The sequence below is a fragment of the Osmerus eperlanus genome, chromosome 27, assembly GCF_963692335.1.
Source record: "Osmerus eperlanus chromosome 27, fOsmEpe2.1, whole genome shotgun sequence".
Taxonomy (NCBI): domain Eukaryota; kingdom Metazoa; phylum Chordata; class Actinopteri; order Osmeriformes; family Osmeridae; genus Osmerus; species Osmerus eperlanus.
In genome coordinates this window covers 5,514,290-5,531,508 of record NC_085044.1, presented here as the reverse complement: position 1 = coordinate 5,531,508, position 17,219 = coordinate 5,514,290, and the positions used below count along the sequence as shown (strand labels likewise).

Here is a 17,219-nt window from a genome sequence, read left to right as displayed (position 1 = left end):
TTTGGGACTATCAAGGATGCAAACCACTGCATTGTTGAGGATGTCAAAACTTCGACTAACGATCACAAAATTATCTTTAATGTGGACTTGGACAGTGACAATGGACAATATTGTGTTTTTTACATAATCAATTAATAATCAATTAATAGGTTATAATATAGAGCATATCACTGTACAGGAGATTGTTACTTCAAAATCTAAAAGGTAGCATCTTAAACTTGGTTGAAAGAAAGTCTAAAATTACAATTATCCACTAAATAGTCGTTTGTAGTATGAAAAAAAACAATTTAGTACATTAAATGACAGTCCTGTGCCAATATGCTATTGTTCGTTCAAATTATGCACCTAAAAAGTTTGTTGTTGTTTTTGATGAGTGAATATACATATTTATACATGTATTTTATAATATATAATGTATATATATTGTTATATATAATATAATATAAATGTACTTAGTACAGAATCCATGAATGTGTAGGCCCGTTTCATTTCCATTCAAATGGTGTGTCAGTTTTCAGGGCCACAGTAATCCTCAGTCACAAAGTTGCGGTCCATATTTGTATTTTGCATGTTTTGTATGTTGATTTGGTTGTGTGCGTTTTGTAGCCTTTGCTTCTGCACACTGTGATGAACTCCATAGCAGAAATAGATGAGTAACCCTGTGATGATGAAATGCAGTATTATTAATCATCCTCATAATGCTTCTACTTGTCTTTCTAAAATATTTTACAATAGTAAATTGTATTCTCCCTACCAACTGCCATCCAAACGGCATAGCGAATCCAAGTGTCGGCTCCTAGTTGAACCATGAGGTAAATGTTGATAAGAGTACTCAAAATAGGCAGTATGGGTAGGAAAGGAACCTGTGAAAAACACGACCCATACCAATTCAGAAATTGTGATTACAAACCAGTACGGAATAGTTTACCAGTGGTCTGTATTTTGACTTAGAACTGTTGAAGCCAAACCATGAAGGCAGCCTTAGCTGTACTCTGCGGATGTCTCCAGATGACGATGACAGTGAGGGCCACTAGTAACAGGATCACAGAGACACACAGAAGGCTCCACCACTCCTGGCTCAGCAGGGAATCAGTAGCCTTGGTCATGATCACACTCAAGAAAATAGCTAAAAAGACTAAGGGAAAGAAAGTACAGCAAAAAAAAAAGATGTGAATTTTTCGTACCCTACGTTTTACCACGCAAGCAGAGTCCTCAAGACGTGAGTTAAGAATCGGACAAACGTGAGGGAAGGTAGGCAAAAAGGAACGTACTAATAAAGACGGTGAACGTGGACACATTTGTAGATGTTCGAGCAGTGGGATGAGATGGAGGACTCAGGAGTCCTGTTAGTGAAAAAGATTCCGGTCTGTCGTCGTAACTTGCATCGTCACCTTCATCAGCTCGATACCTTGATTAACACACAAACACATACCTAGTACAATAGCATTACCTTTCTGTACTTTTGTGGGATTCTTTCATCTATCCCATGCATGTATAAAGCTTGAGATTAATTATACCAACCTGAGTATTAGAATACATATTGCGACCAAAGTGTAGGCAAATAGAGTTCCAATTGACATCATGTCCACCAGTGCCTTTAGGTCAAATAATAGAGCCATAATAGCTGCAAGCACAATACAAGGACATTGCTTACTACAGTGGGACTTGAACGGCAGCCCTGTAAGGCAGGTGACATAGTTTGATCATGTTGATTCAGTTGTTTTACCTGCCACAGCGCCGGAGGATAGCGTGGCTATGACCGGACTCTGTCTGTCACTCATATTACTGAGAGGTTTGAAGAGCAGCCCATCTCTGGCCATGGCAAAAAGGACCCGTGGCATGGGGAACATGGATCCTAGAAGACTGTGGGATGAAATCATTACTGTTGAGTGTCATAGAAAATTACTTTCTTTAGGATGTCTATAATATTCTTTGGCCTAGAACAGTTATTGTTTAGGTTTTCACTTCTGTTAAGCTAGAATAACCTTTTGGTCTAAGACAGTATTGCTTAAGTTTCCACTTACTGACCTAACGTCTTACAAATTTGACTGTTTGACCCTGGTTGTTTTGCCCACACCCCAGGGATACTTCAACACAAGTTCTTCTTTCTTGTCTTAAGCTCTGTCTCTAGTGTCTCGAGTATCTGTATTAAGTTCTGCAGACTGTTTCCGTTTTGCTTTCTTGCATATTGCGTTCCTCTTTTAAAAAGACATGAACTATTGAACTGATAATGTAACTGTCTGGAACTATTGTGTAAAAGAGCGATAATGTCATGTCAGAGAGCTCTTCTATTCCAGACATCATGTTGGTACTGTTTTAGAACTGCTTCTCCTTGCTGCAAGAATAAACAGACAAATTCTTCTGACCTTATAACCACATGAGTTAACCCGGTCACCAATAGTCATTCATAGCCTCTTGAGAAACTACAATTCACATAATTTCCCTTACCTTGTTGAAAGAGCACAGAGTGAGCCCACAGCCACAGCATACTTTGCCGGGCCCCAGCCAATGTATGTAAAGGCCACAGGTAACGGGCTATTGACACTGAGCATGTAATAAGGCATCATGAGGGTCAAGGCTGCTGACACGCCAAAGTAAGCCAGGAAGCAGATGAGCAGCGAAGCCACGATTCCCAGAGGTATCGATTTTTGAGGGTTCTTCACCTCTTCCCCTGAGAGAAGAGACATCTTAATAGGTTTGCATTGTAAATGGCCAATTTCGTCAGGAAAGGAACTACAAGCAGATGTCATATGCCTGTAAGAGTTTGGTGGAGATGGTTACCTGTTGTGGCAATGCAGTCAAATCCGACAAAAGCATAGAAGCAGGTGGCGGCTCCTGCTAGTGTTCCCTCAAAGCCAAAAGGGAAGAATCCACCAACGCCATAGTTTGTGGTTTCATTCAGTATAGATGTATGGTTCCTGGTGAGATGTGACGTGCATTCATACATTTGAAACCTGACTTGTATACAGTAAATAGTATAATCGAAATATTCAATTAAAAAAACGGCTCATACTCTGCATACATTGTTCCATTCAGGATAGTTTCTTCACTAATGTACCAGTTGTCTGAATCCCCTTTTATGAAACCAGAGATTATAACGAAAACCAACACCACTGTGTTGATTGCAGTGAAAACCTTATTTACAATAGCTGATTCTTTCACTCCAAATGCAAGGATTCCTGAGAGACAAATAATTGTTTTACATCAAAGATTAGAACATTGACAAATTTGATTAAAACACTTAGACTCTTTTTGAGATAGTGTGCTAAAAAACAACTTGCCTGCTAACAACATTATGAGACCAGCAGCAAAGAAGTCTGGGTAGGGAGCCAGACCAGGTAAGTCCATAGCTGCATGTTTGCCCAAATAGTTCGCAATGACATTTCCAATGAGGTCATCGAAGGTTCCACTCCATGCTCTGGCGACACTTGAGGTACCTGTTTTAAAATGGTGAAGAAATTGAATGGGTTCCTAAAGCACATCATACACTAGCAAAAAAAAAAGAGAGAAAAAATGGTGTTCCTTCAATCATCCTCAACTGTCCTTTGTTTACCTATGACATAGGACAGTAGTAGGTTCCAACCAGTAATGAAAGCCCACACCTCTCCCACCGTCACGTAGCTGTAGAGGTAGGCAGAGCCAGTCTTAGGGACGCGAGCGCCAAACTCGGCATAGCACAACCCCGCAAAGACAGAGGCTATCGCTGCCACGAGGAAGGAGAGGATGATGCTGGGCCCGGCCACCGCCCTGGCCACCTCTCCTGACAGCACGTAGACGCCTGCGCCCAGTGTGCTGCCAACGCCCAGGGCCACCAGGTCCAAGGTGGTCAGGCATCGTTTGAAGTTGGAAACCTCCCCCTCAGGCTCGAGAGGCTTCCTGCGAGTAAGGCTCTGTATGAACAGCAGCAGCCTTGCACCAGACATCCTGAAACCACCAGCATCAGATCAACCCATCGTATTTTAGTTTGTCTTACATTACAGTGGTCATAAGCAAGTTATTTCATTGTACTTGAAATAGAAAAAAAAAGCTATTCTGGTCAAACACATTCAACAATAAATATTGGCTGAAGTTTAAGCCCTCTATTTTACATACTACTAACAGATAACAAGTAGCACGTGCATTATCACAACTGCATTGTATGTGTATATAGGTGAGTCAATACAAAGGCTCAGCACTCAACGAAAACATAAAGAATAAGTTTCAATGTGTCATTTGCTATTTACTCTGTGCCATTCCATGACATTGTCAGACCACCTTTATCATGCAACGTGGTACTGTACCTGTATAAATACCTGAGGGCATATGTTTTTACATGTCCCTGTATTCAATGATTTGAACATATGGAATATCATGAATTCAAATATTGAATATTTTCATCAATCCTGGTCTTTTTAATCCAACAGCCTGAAGCATATTTCACTAGTTTTTACAATTCATGCTATCTGGGGTTATCTTTAAAAGCAAAAGAGACAATATTTACCATTGTGAGGTATGAGAGTGAGGTGTGGCATTGTGTAATTGGTCATTAGTATCAGCAAACTTACCTTCTCGGTTATGCAGCCCTTCTGGATTTTTCTGGACTCAGTCCTCACTATCCATGAACAGGAACTCATCCTATGAGGCCTCTTCTGTAGATTTTCACATCGCTGGTGTACAAACTGCATTTTTGAAAGATGATGTTATATTTCAGATCTATGTGTCATTTCTGAAGAAGAGGGGATCAGACAAACTTCAAAATGAGTGTGTTCTCTACAGGGTAAAATAGGAATGGGTTTGATTGCAATATATTATTTGAATTTTGTCAAGTATTTGAGGTCTACATGAGTGGAAATAGTTTGTTACTGTGCTATTTTTAAGTAATTAGCTCAGCAGTTTTTGCATGACTTTTAATATTTAGGCTACTCCATTATGTCCTCCAAAACCTTTCCTTTTTTCCCATTTGACTTTCCTGATAGACATACTTTCAAAGAAGTCACATACCTTAAGTGTTTCATAGGGGAAAAATTCAATAGATGATTCATCACTTTAACTTGAATACGTTCTACTTTCACTGTGTATGCATATACTAAGCATGATTCAGGTACTTTTTCAAACACTGCATGCTATATGAGCCATGCACTGTAATGGTTGATCACTACAGAAGATGAATGAATGTCAATTATTGAATGTCATTGCTCTATATGTCCACTGTTAATAATGTATGTATACAGTACTCTCTCCTTCCCGTTATATCCCTACACATTCATTCATACTTTCTGTAGACTCAATATAGTGTCAACAGAACCTCAGACAACTATGTAACCTTCTTAGTCGATCTTTAGGCTACATTATATTTGTTATTACACGGCTGTTCTTAATGCTGTACGTTATCTCTTACTTATGTCATGTAAACTGTCAAAATTTGCCACATTATTTTTTTACTCTAAATATATAGCCCATTGGTGATTTTTTTCTAAACTAATTGTGAATAAGGTTGGTCATGTTAGCTTGATAAATACAGTTTAAACATATTTCAGAATTTTCATTCAGTTTTCACTTTCACCTGTGCACTCCAGATCTCGATTTATTAGAAATACGGTGACATCTTGCGGACAACATTAGGAGTAGCCGTCTCTGTTTAACAATTTGGTCTAAACTGGGTCCGTGTACCTTGTGGCCATTGGTTTTTACCAGTTGCAATCAACCCTGGGTTATAGCCCTTCACCATTGCATGGTGCCATTCATTCTTCACAGGTCACACCCATCAAGTCAAAGTGAAAAGTAACTGGTCCAACTCCATGTCCAAGCCCATGGTATCTGTGGAGGAATACAGTCATCACACTTGTCAAACCCTCCCCACACAAGTCCAATGACTTAATAACTTTCGTGTAAGCCCATACTATAGCAGTTTGCAGATATACAACACAGATGAGACTCAGGAGAGTGAATTCAGTCATCACACTTGACAAGTGTGATGACTGTATTCCTCCACAGATACCATGGACTTGGACATGGAGTTGGACCAGTTACTTTTCACTTTGACTTGATGGGTGTGACCTGTGAAGAATGAATGGCACCATGCAATGGTGAAGGGCTATAACCCAGGGTTGATTGCAACTGGTGTTGGAAAACACATGTAGTAGGGCAGAATAGAGGAACTGGGCACAAGTTACTGGTTTGGTCCCTGGTTAGTCCCCAAAAACGTGGCAGAAACAGCAGAAACTATTCGATGGCATTGCATCAAGGCCCAATTGGAGCAGAAGTCATAGGATATTTACAATTGTAGTAGGCCAATAGATCTGTTTTAAAAGTTCAGGGGTGTAATTTGTTGGATATAAAAGGTGAAGCACAGACAAAGGGAAGTCAGATTTTCCTGGGAACCCTCTCGTTGCTGCTCCGTGCTGTTTTTGGACTTTGAAGAAGTTGAATTTGGAATATGATCAGAACTTTTTTTTTTAAGTATCCACAACAGTGCCTCTGTCAGTTGTGTGTCTATATAAACTGCAAAGGTAGCCCACATGACCTCAACTTTCTTACTATTATTGCCTCAATGCACCTAATTAAGACGTACAACAGAACTGAAAGCGTCATTTAGGTGGGGGGGAGGGAGGGTTGGGGCGTGGAGTGTTACTTGCACGGGTGTGATTGATACCGTCTGGCACTTTTGGCCTTGTTTGAACACACACTGGAGCCCCGTCTTGTAATGTTTCTAATATATATTAAAGAAACTTAATATATATTAAAGAAACTTGGGTTCATCAAAGATTTTTTTAAAAGCTAGTCGTTGCTGCCCTCTGGTGTTCGCAAGTAATAACACCCCCAATAGTTTCACATTTTCCCCCCTCTCTCTCTTTTTCACTTGTGCCAGTATGCATAATACGGCCGATCAAACAAATGAGTAAATGGCTCGTTATACCGTTTGTGTTATATGGATATTCCGTAATTCCAAAATGAAACAAAACAACGGAAACCAAGCCTTTCCCCATAATCTGGTTCTGACATCCAAAATGGACAAAACGATATTACGAGGCTATTTTTCATTTTTTGCAGATACCAGCATAAAGGATATGGAATAATCAAACAAACGAGTAAATGGCTCGTAATACCATTTGTGTTATATGGTTATTCCGTTATTACAAAATAAAACAAAACAACGGATACCACGCATTTCCCCATCATCTGGTTCTGACTTCCGAAATGGACAAATCGATATTACGAGCCTATTTTTCATCTTTTGCAGATATCAGCATAAAGGATATGGAATAATCAAAACAACGATTAATGGCTCGTTATACCATTTGTGTTATATGGTTATTTCATTATTCAAAAAAAAAACGAAACAACCAAAAACAAGCCGTTATACTTAAATGTGTTTTCGATTTACTAAAGTGACAAAACGATATTACGGCCCTATTTTGCGTTTGTCAACACGGGTTGCAAATTAGAAAAACCAATGGCCACAAGGTACACGGACCAAACTGTCTCGGTACAACCATTTTATTATTAGTAGACTTATTTAATGAAAGCAACAAACGAAAGCGCATAAGAAAAGTAGGATAACCAACAGCGATAACCGATTGTTGGTTCGATTCCACCGGAAGCAGTCCTAATGAATAATCTACCTGGGAAATCTCAAATAGCAACACCGGCACCTGTTACCCCAATTAGTATTAATTTCACGATGGCGACTGTGACATTCCACGTGGTGAGAGACTGATCGTTTATAGTCGTACATACCTTTTCTCTTTACTCTAGTACATGATGTAGGCCTAATGCAATTAACATGTGGTTCAAGAGCAATTCGATTAAAAGCCTACTTTATTTTAGCCTGGAAAAGGAGCCATAAAGAAGGAGATCAAAGACGTTCGTGTTATTGTGGGACCACATGTGAAGCATCCCTTACAAAACAGGTGTCTCTTTACGAATGTGTTTTGTGTGATTTTCTTAAGGCAGACAACAGCAGTATGAAATTGTGGTTTTAAATTATTTCAATGTTTATGGCTTGCAAGACCCTTAAATTCAGTGACACTAATGAGTTCTTTTTTTATTTCAATCCTGCTATGCGGACTTGGTCATAGATGGGCTCTGTGGTTCTATAAGAATGATAAGAGCAAAATGTGGCAGGACAATCTAAGGCTTATCACAAAGTTTGACACAGTAGAGGATTTCTGGTCGTAAGTATAGCATTTTCACAAAGATTTTCACAAGAAAATAACATTCTCATGAATGCTTCAGTCAGAACTGGTTGTAGCATTTCATTAATGGAGTATGTCTTTGTTCGTGTCTTTATCGATCAGGTTGTATAACAACATCCAGCTTGCCAGCAAGCTTTCATCTGGTTGTGACTACTCCATGTTCAAGGTTATGGTTTAGCCTTTTTGACCTATACAGTGCCTCGTATGTTTACAGACTTAATGTTTCCCATATTTTGTTACGGCTTAGTTTTTTTTTTTTTACATTCTACACACTACCCATTATTGACAAATTGCAAACAAGGTAATACATATCTATTTGGAGGGGGGGGGCATGATGGTACTGTGCACTTCCTTTTGTTTTTTAGTCGAGCAAAGTTTTTGGTAGTTCAAAACTTGATCCATTTCACGATTATGGAGTCCAATGTGCTCCTCTTGCCAGTTTTTGAACCTTCATGTCAGCGGCATGCCACTTCCATCTCTGAGGCCCTCTTAGTTCATGGCTTGGTGTTTGTTGTTCTGACGTACTGTGGAACCTTGTATAGACAAATGTTTGTTTTTAATACAAACATGCCACGTGGACTCCAAGTAAATTGTAGACATATCTCAAGAATGGTAAAGGGTAACTGGATGCAAGTGATGTCTGTTTATCTAATTTATCTGTCAACCCTGCTCTACTACGCCAGTTGTAAAAACATGACAACTTGGTAACTAGTTCATTATTCGAATCGTGTGCTGGATAAGAGTTGTAATAAATCTATAGCACTGCAGGAAGAGGGTTGGGTATCCCTGTCTAAATATCAAAATACTTTTTATATTTTAAGTGTTGTGGGGTATGTGTTTGATAGCAAAAAAAATGCATTTAATCAGTTTAGCTTTTGTGTAGAAAAGTAGAGCAATCTATTGTTTTTTTTAGGATGGTATTGTGCCGATGTGGGAGGACAGGAGTAACAAGTGTGGAGGACGCTGGCTTATAACCCTGTCAAAGCAGCAGAGGCACACAGAGCTGGACCGCTTCTGGTTGGACACAGTGAGCAAGCGGTCCAGTCTGCCCAAAACTAGCTGCATAACTGCATTTGACAGTTTGGAATCTTTTGTAGTTGTAAATCTCCTGAGAACTCTCAACTGTAGTTTGTTCTTATGCAGCTGCTTTGTCTCATCGGAGAGGGATTTGGGACCTTCAGCAGAGATGTTTGTGGTGCAGTCATTAATGTTCGGGCCAAAGGTGACAAAATTGCCATCTGGACAACCAACACAGAGAATGGAGATGCTGTCACTTACATTGGGTAAGTCTGTGTAGTGTATGAACTGACATAACGCATGTGAGAATATAAATCTGGCCATTATTTTTTAAACATCGACCAATACAAGTTTCCATTGGCCGTATAGCAGTTTTTTCCAGTGCTCATACCTGTATCAGACCCCTTATGGAACAGATGTGGTCTGCTAGCCAATCATGCTGTTAACTGTAATTGGTATGGGCGAGAACATCTGCTTGGAAACGTAATAAAAATTGTTGCTCATTAGACTGGCAGGGATAAATAGTGCTGGGGGGAAGAGAATGACTGTACAATCCTCTGCTTCTAGGATGTTGAGTTTCGTATGGCATTGTGTGTATATAGTTGTCATGCTGAGTGTTGATGTTCTCCTCACAAAATGACCACCATGACAAAAGATTGTGCTTGTCATAAATAATACTTTTCAATTTCATTTCAGACGGAAATACAAAGAAGGGCTATCCCTGCCTGCCAAACTTGTTATAGGATATCAAGCCCATGCAGACACTGCCACCAAGAGCAATTCAATAACTAAGAACAAGTTTGTTGTGTAGAAATATACATTTAAAATCTCCCTTTCCAGAAAACATATGACTAACAGATCTAAGTTTTTGTAATATATTTTCATGTTATGATATACATTAATTGCACTTGATTTAATTTGTTTGGATGTGCGTATCATGCCACACTAAGGGAGACACAAGTTACATTAAAATAAACTTAATTATGTACAGAAAAATGCATTTGTTTTATATTTGAGATCATTTAAAGCATAAAGCTTTTGCCTTGACAGCTTTTTCACAATACTGGCACTTTCTCAACCAGCTATGCGAGTCTCCTGGAATGCTTTTCCAACAATCTTGAGTTGTCACACATGCTAAACATTTGTTGGCTGCTTGTCCTTAACTTTGCGGTCCAATATCTCCCAAACTATCTAAATTGGGTTGAGGTTGACTGATGGAGGCCTGGTCATCTAATGCGTACTCGTTATTTCTTATTGGTAAAATAGCCCTAACGCAAGCATCATTTAAGTAGTGGTTTATGTGCAATAATTTCACCATGAAGACCACAGCAGTTGAGGTTGAGACCAGTCTGTTTAGCTGAAGAATTCATTTAGGTGGCAATCTGAGGTATAGTTCATTGCAGGTTTGAGACTGGTGACTCTAATTTTATCCTCTGCTGTAAAGATGGTTATGGGTGGCCCTTCCTGTGGCGCTCATCACAGTGGTTGATGGTTTTGCTAATGCATTTTAAACTTTCAAAGTCCTTGGAATTAGACTGACCTCATGTCTTAAGATAATGATGGGCTGCTTTTCTTTTTGTGTATTTGTATATAATTTAATGATTGGCTCAAACTCAAAGGAAAGTCATTCCATTAAATTTCTTCTATAAAAGTACACCTAATTAACTTAATTGACACGCATTCCAGTTGATTACATCATAAGGCTGGTTGTGAAAATGCAGAAGACTACTTTGAAGAATCTGAATGATTAAATATACTTTAGTTTGGCACTTAGTTTTGGTTATTACACGTGTAAGCAAGTGTTATTGATATTATTCCACCTAGTAGAAAATTGTAAACTGATATGTTTCCTCTGAATAATACATTTGTGATTTACACAAATTTCATTGAAGACTGACCCAACATTAGCTTATTAGCTGAAGGAAATGGGTTGTCCTCTCCCAGTTAATGATTCATCTGGTTCACAGAAACTGGACTCAGTGACTAACACTACACAGAGTTATCCCAAGACTGGATTTACAGATCTGTTCTGGTAACTTGTGTGTGGCATTCAGATATATTGCCTATTGTTCTACAAGACATCAAGAAATGTTATGGTACGTGTCTCTTTCTATATATGTGTAGATAAAGATCTGTTTTGGGGGTGGGGGGGCGGTGTAGTTGTGGTAGAGTGACTAAAATCATGTCCTAAAATGTTAATGTGTTGGAAATTGGTGTTCTAAAACATTTGAATGATGTACAGCAATTTCTTACATTTAGATGTAATATGTAAGGTAACAACATTATCATCTTAAATCCCTATTGCATTCTGTAATACTAATGTTTCTGTCAAAAGCATAACATTTTTCTTTAAGCTTTTAAATCCATGGATTGATTACATTGACTTTTCAAGCATACATCTTTCTCCACTTTTTTTTCAGGACTCATAAAGGGCAGAAGGCTAGAGAAGGGGGGTTCAAATATGTTTGGAATTTTGGGAAACTACTCCCAGTATTTATACCATGTACATCATTTAAATTTGTCAAACTAAAGTATTGCTCAGTTTCATTTTTCACGGAGATAGACATGGTGGTAGTCAGAGCACTGCAAATCTCAGTATAATCTGCACGGTATCTTTTTCCAGACAGTGGCTCTAGAATGCCTGTGTTCAATAGCACAGCCCTGCTTCAGCATTTTTCCAGGATAATTATCCAGATGCAGCAGAACCATTATCACACCTCTCCATGGCTACACGGTGCACTGGCCAACGCATGACACTGGGCTAGGGCAGGAAGGAAGGGCAGTGAAGTGTGATATAAAGTTAGTTCATATCAATGGCTTGGCTATAGGCTTTCCTGGTTAGATCATAACCCGTTTCCTGTACAACATTAGTAGCAGGAATGCATTGTTTCTTAGAAGTATTTACGGCACTGTATTCACAAGAACGGGGACACTGTTTTATCTGATTATTAATAAACAAAAATTCAAGTACAGAATCTAAAATCCATCTTAATTAAAACAATATTGTCTTTTGTTTTCAGGGTTTTAAGGCACCATTTTGATTAAATAGTTTGCCAGTCATTGATGAGATGCAGAGTTAAGTACATGCTTTTCCTGTTTTCTCATTCAATGGACCTTTCAAACACCTACTGGTCTCTGAAGTGAGATGTGCAGTGTACACCTCAAGGAATTCCTCCAATAAGAGTAGAAGAATGATATTCTGTCTGTATTGCCTAGTCTTTCTGGGGTCCAGCTATGTTATTTCAACCTATGGACCCCATCAGAGGGCACAGAAGACTGGTGACATTCTCCTTGGCGGGCTTTTCCCTATTCATTTCGGTGTTGCCTCTAAAGACCAAGATCTGGCAGCTCGGCCAGGATACACGGAATGTGTCAGGTAAATGTTCGTAATAATCCGAATTATTAAGGATGTTATCCAAGTCCGACAATTGCGTTGAGTGTTCTAATGTTGCTACTGGTCTTGCAGGTTTAATTTCCGTGGCTTCAGATGGCTCCAGGCCATGATTTTTGCAATCGAGGAGATCAACAACAGCAGCACCTTACTACCTAACATCACCCTCGGCTACAGGATCTTTGACACTTGCAACACAGTGTCCAAGGCCCTGGAAGCAACCCTGAGTTTTGTGGCCCAAAATAAAATTGACTCTTTAAACTTGGATGAATTCTGCAACTGCACAGATCACATCCCATCAACCATTGCGGTTGTCGGAGCGTGCGGCTCTGGGGTCTCCACTGCGGTCGCCAATTTGCTGGGCCTCTTCTACATCCCTCAGGTACAGAACAACGCTGACGTTTCAGTGGCTTCTTCATAACGCACCTGTAAATTGCCTAAAGCAACACTACACACAGATTTGCGCTGTGAGTTTTCACATTTCACCAGTGTAAATGACACATTTACACCACTAACTGTTCACTATGAGAACCAATGGCAATACATTGAGCAATATGCAGTGATGCTGTTCCATCTTTTTTTCCGTCCTTTTTGTTGTTGTCGCTGCAGATCAGTTACGCCTCCTCCAGCCGCCTGCTGAGCAACAAGAAGCAGTTTAAGTCCTTCATGAGAACCATTCCATCAGACGAACACCAGGCCACAGCCATGGCAGACATCATCGACTACTTCCAGTGGAACTGGGTCATAGCTGTGGCCTCTGACGACGAGTACGGGCGACCGGGGATCGAGAAGTTTGAGAAGGAGATGGAAGAACGAGACATCTGCATCCACCTGAACGAGTTGATCTCTCAGTACTTGGACGAGGATGAAATCCAAGGCTTGGCAGACCGCATTGAGAATTCAACAGCTAAGGTCATAGTAGTGTTCGCCAGTGGGCCCGACATCGAGCCCCTCATCAAAGAAATGGTGAGGAGAAACGTTACTGACCGGATCTGGTTGGCCAGCGAGGCTTGGGCCAGCTCCTCGCTCATTGCCAAACCGGAGTATCTTGATGTCATGGGCGGAGCTATTGGATTTGCTCTGAAGGCAGGCAGCATACCTGGCTTCAAGGAGTTCCTACAACAAGTGTATCCAGGACAGTCCAGCTATAATGAATTTGTCAGGGAGTTTTGGGAGGAGACCTTTAATTGTTATCTGGAGGACAGCCAGAGGCTCACAGACAGTGAGAGTGAGAGAACCAGTTTCAGACCGTTATGCACCGGCGAGGAGGACATTACAAGTGTGGAGACCCCTTACTTGGATTATACTCATCTACGCATATCCTATAATGTGTATGTAGCTGTTCACTCCATAGCCCAAGCCCTGCAGGACATTATCACCTGCACACCAGGTCACGGTCTGTTTGCCAACAGCTCCTGTGCAGATATAAAGAAAATTGAAGCATGGCAGGTATAGTGATGTACATCTATCAAGAATAGGAACAATGATGTCGTACTGTGTGTTATGATGACAAACAATAGAATCCCGATGAAATGCACACCATCCTAACATGTTCAGCCTCTCATTTCAGCCTGATCCCAAATGATTCTTTGCCATAGGTTCTCAAACAGCTCAAGCATTTGAACTTCACTAACAGTGTGGGAGAGAAGGTTCACTTTGATGAGGCCGCCGACCCGTCAGGAAACTACACCATCATCAACTGGCACCGGTCCGCTGAGGATGGCTCCGTTGTCTTTGAGGAGGTTGGCTATTACAGCATACGCCCCAAGAAAGGAACACACCTTTTCATTGATAAAACAAAGATTCTGTGGAATGGCTACAAGACGGAGGTGTGTCATTTTAAACAGAAATGGATGACTGTTTGCGCTATAGTGTTGTACTGAAAATGTATATCTTTATTTTTAGTAAGAGGTCATTTGGCCCTTCAGATCTTTTTATCTGTTTGTTTTGCTGTAGGTACCATTTTCTAACTGCAGTGAAGACTGTGAACCAGGGACCAGGAAGGGGATCATAGACAGTATGCCAACTTGCTGCTTTGAATGCACAGAGTGCTCAGATGGAGAATATACAGATCATAAAGGTAAAGTACAATATTACAACACAGACAAAACATCTATTTTGATGGTAGAAACTGCACCCCTGTACTGATAATAATACTACCATGACTTTCTTTCTACAGATGCCAGCGTTTGTACTAAATGCCCTAATAACTCCTGGTCTAATGAGAATCACACTTCGTGTTTCCTGAAGGACATAGAGTTCCTCTCTTGGACTGAGCCCTTTGGAATTGCCTTGGCGATATTTGCTGTGTTGGGGGTTTTCCTGACGGTCTTTGTCATGGGAGTGTTTGTCCGGTTCCGTAACACGCCTATCGTAAAAGCCACAAACCGAGAACTGTCCTTCCTCCTCTTGTTCTCACTCATCTGCTGTTTCTCGAGCTCTCTGATCTTCATCGGCGAGCCCCGGGACTGGACGTGTCGTCTCCGCCAACCTGCTTTTGGGATTAGCTTCGTCCTCTGCATATCCTGCATTCTGGTCAAGACAAATAGAGTCCTACTGGTGTTCGAAGCGAAGATCCCTACCAGTCTCCATCGCAAATGGTGGGGATTAAATTTGCAGTTCCTTCTGGTTTTCTTGTGCACTTTTGTGCAGGTGATGATATGTGTTGTCTGGCTCTATAACGCGCCTCCTGCCAGCTACAGGAACCATGACATTGATGAGATCATTTTTATCACTTGCAATGAGGGGTCTATGATGGCACTGGGGTTCCTGATTGGCTACACGTGCCTGCTGGCAGCTGTATGTTTCTTCTTTGCGTTTAAATCCCGGAAACTGCCCGAGAACTTTACAGAAGCGAAGTTCATCACCTTCAGCATGCTCATCTTCTTCATTGTCTGGATCTCCTTCATTCCGGCCTACTTCAGCACCTATGGCAAGTTTGTATCTGCAGTGGAAGTTATTGCCATCCTGGCCTCGAGCTTTGGATTGCTGGCCTGTATCTTCTTTAACAAGGTCTACATTATCCTCTTCAAACCCTCAAGGAACACTATAGAGGAGGTCCGCTGTAGCACGGCAGCTCATGCGTTTAAAGTCGCGGCCAAAGCCACCTTGAGACACAGCTCAGCTTCCAGGAAGAGATCCAGCAGTCTGGGTGGATCTTCTGCCTCGACTCCTTCCTCGTCCATCAGCCTCAAGACCAATGGGAATTACCCCGACTCCCCCTCAGGCCAGCAGCGGGGCAAAAAGCCGAGAGTGAGCTTTGAGAGTGGGACTGTTACTTTGTCCTTGAGCTTGGAGGAGTCAAGGAGGAATTCAATGAAAGACTGAAAGGAACGCTGCAGAGCGTATAAGAACCTGATGTGTCGTGTTGAAGGAATATTTGAGCTACAAATGCACATGTATTAGAGAAAAATAATTAATTGATCTGAAATATTACATTTACTGAAATATGATTTACTTTACAGCAGACATACAGTTGTGGGCTTGAGTCTGACCAGGGTTTGGCTAAGTCACCTAGGTGAGGGTGTTTGATGAAAGGAGATATTTATCAGATCATTTTAAAATTGAATCCATACATTGCAGACAAATGTATGTTGCTCGAAAATCATGTATTTAAAATATGGTTATGATCATGGTAGGCTCAAGGCTTATGTAATTTGTTTTACATAAACTAAATAATTGTTTGTAGAACTTGTTTTGCAGTTACATGATAGTTGATTGTTATGCGCTGTCTGTTCCATTATATATCTAGCAATTGTTTTTCTAGCAAATGTGTGCTGAAAATTTGTACGTATATTTTAATTGGATATGAAAGAGAGAAAAAAGAACATAGGGAGACTGAAAGCAAAAATACTAAGAAAGTAAGACGAGATTTAAATATTATTTTGTAAGGATTCTTTAATTAATTGGCACACTTGCCCATTGTATGGTTTTGTTTTAGAGTTCTGATCAGCTCAGAGTGCATTCGTGTTTAGTTTATTTACTTTCAGCTGTTATCTAGAGTAGGGGTTTAGGTTATGTTTATTATTGAAAGCATGTTTATTTTGACACCTGTTTTCGCGGATTCATAACATCAGCTTCTACAATCTGCTACAGCCTATGGTATTCAATGGTGCGACACCTACTTTGCGGTAGATGTGTTCTGATTTGCTACATAGGGACAGATGAGCGTTAAACCAAAACACACCTCACTAAACCAATTTAAACGTGGAAAAACATGGTTTGTAGATCGCTAATATAGGAAACGGTAAGTCAACAAAGAGTCAGACTGAAGTGAATCCAAACGCGTGGAGGCCTCTACCGACTACACCAAAGTTGCCTATACTCAAATAAATTCGAATATAAACGCTTTAATTATAAAAATAAATGCAGACTCCTGCTTCAGTGTTGTTTAAACCTACTTTTACGTTCAATGTTACCGATATGGGTCTTGTTCTTTCTCGTTTCATGTGTGTTGTGATTTTTGTTTAGTAGCCTTTATTATGAAAAAAAAACATGTCTCACTTAGCCTACTACCACTGCACTAAGCCACATTCTCACTATTGCCAATTTGTGTTATCTGTGGTGCGTTTCAAAGCAATAAAATGCGCTTTTGATACATAAAAGCTCAACTTTTGAATGCTTTGCCGACATTCGCA

General features: G+C 40.3%; 3 protein-coding genes across 4 annotated transcripts; 2 read left to right on the top strand and 1 right to left on the bottom strand.

The window, feature by feature from the left end:
- Window positions 1-435: 435 nt before the first annotated feature.
- zgc:175280 (cationic amino acid transporter 2 family protein) lies at window positions 436-4,577 on the bottom strand. The gene is made up of 12 exons (XM_062453837.1): window positions 4,545-4,577; window positions 3,554-3,924; window positions 3,282-3,437; window positions 3,014-3,179; window positions 2,782-2,918; window positions 2,449-2,671; window positions 1,727-1,863; window positions 1,522-1,624; window positions 1,272-1,408; window positions 969-1,135; window positions 755-863; window positions 436-659 (listed from the first exon to the last, which is right to left on the bottom strand). Exons 2-12 carry the CDS (start codon window positions 3,921-3,923, stop codon window positions 508-510), a joined length of 1,857 nt encoding a protein of 618 aa, XP_062309821.1. The 5' UTR covers window position 3,924; window positions 4,545-4,577; the 3' UTR covers window positions 436-507.
- A 2,970-nt stretch (window positions 4,578-7,547) lies between these two features.
- Window positions 7,548-10,035, top strand: eif4e1b (eukaryotic translation initiation factor 4E family member 1B). 2 transcript variants are annotated; one of them, XM_062453835.1, is made up of 7 exons: window positions 7,548-7,684; window positions 7,807-7,889; window positions 8,058-8,153; window positions 8,277-8,340; window positions 9,088-9,201; window positions 9,303-9,457; window positions 9,888-10,035. In XM_062453835.1, the coding sequence occupies exons 1-7, from the start codon at window positions 7,589-7,591 to the stop codon at window positions 10,000-10,002; spliced, it is 723 nt and encodes a 240-aa protein (XP_062309819.1). In that variant the 5' UTR covers window positions 7,548-7,588; the 3' UTR covers window positions 10,003-10,035. The 2 variants fall into 2 exon arrangements, with proteins under 2 accessions (XP_062309819.1, XP_062309820.1); XM_062453836.1 differs by having other exon boundaries at window positions 7,558-7,684; window positions 9,318-9,457.
- A 2,347-nt stretch (window positions 10,036-12,382) lies between these two features.
- On the top strand, window positions 12,383-16,676 carry casr (calcium-sensing receptor). The gene is made up of 6 exons (XM_062453832.1): window positions 12,383-12,567; window positions 12,658-12,964; window positions 13,192-14,031; window positions 14,181-14,411; window positions 14,539-14,662; window positions 14,762-16,676. Exons 1-6 carry the CDS (start codon window positions 12,383-12,385, stop codon window positions 15,907-15,909), a joined length of 2,835 nt encoding a protein of 944 aa, XP_062309816.1. The 3' UTR covers window positions 15,910-16,676.
- The last annotated feature ends 543 nt before the right edge of the window (window positions 16,677-17,219 follow it).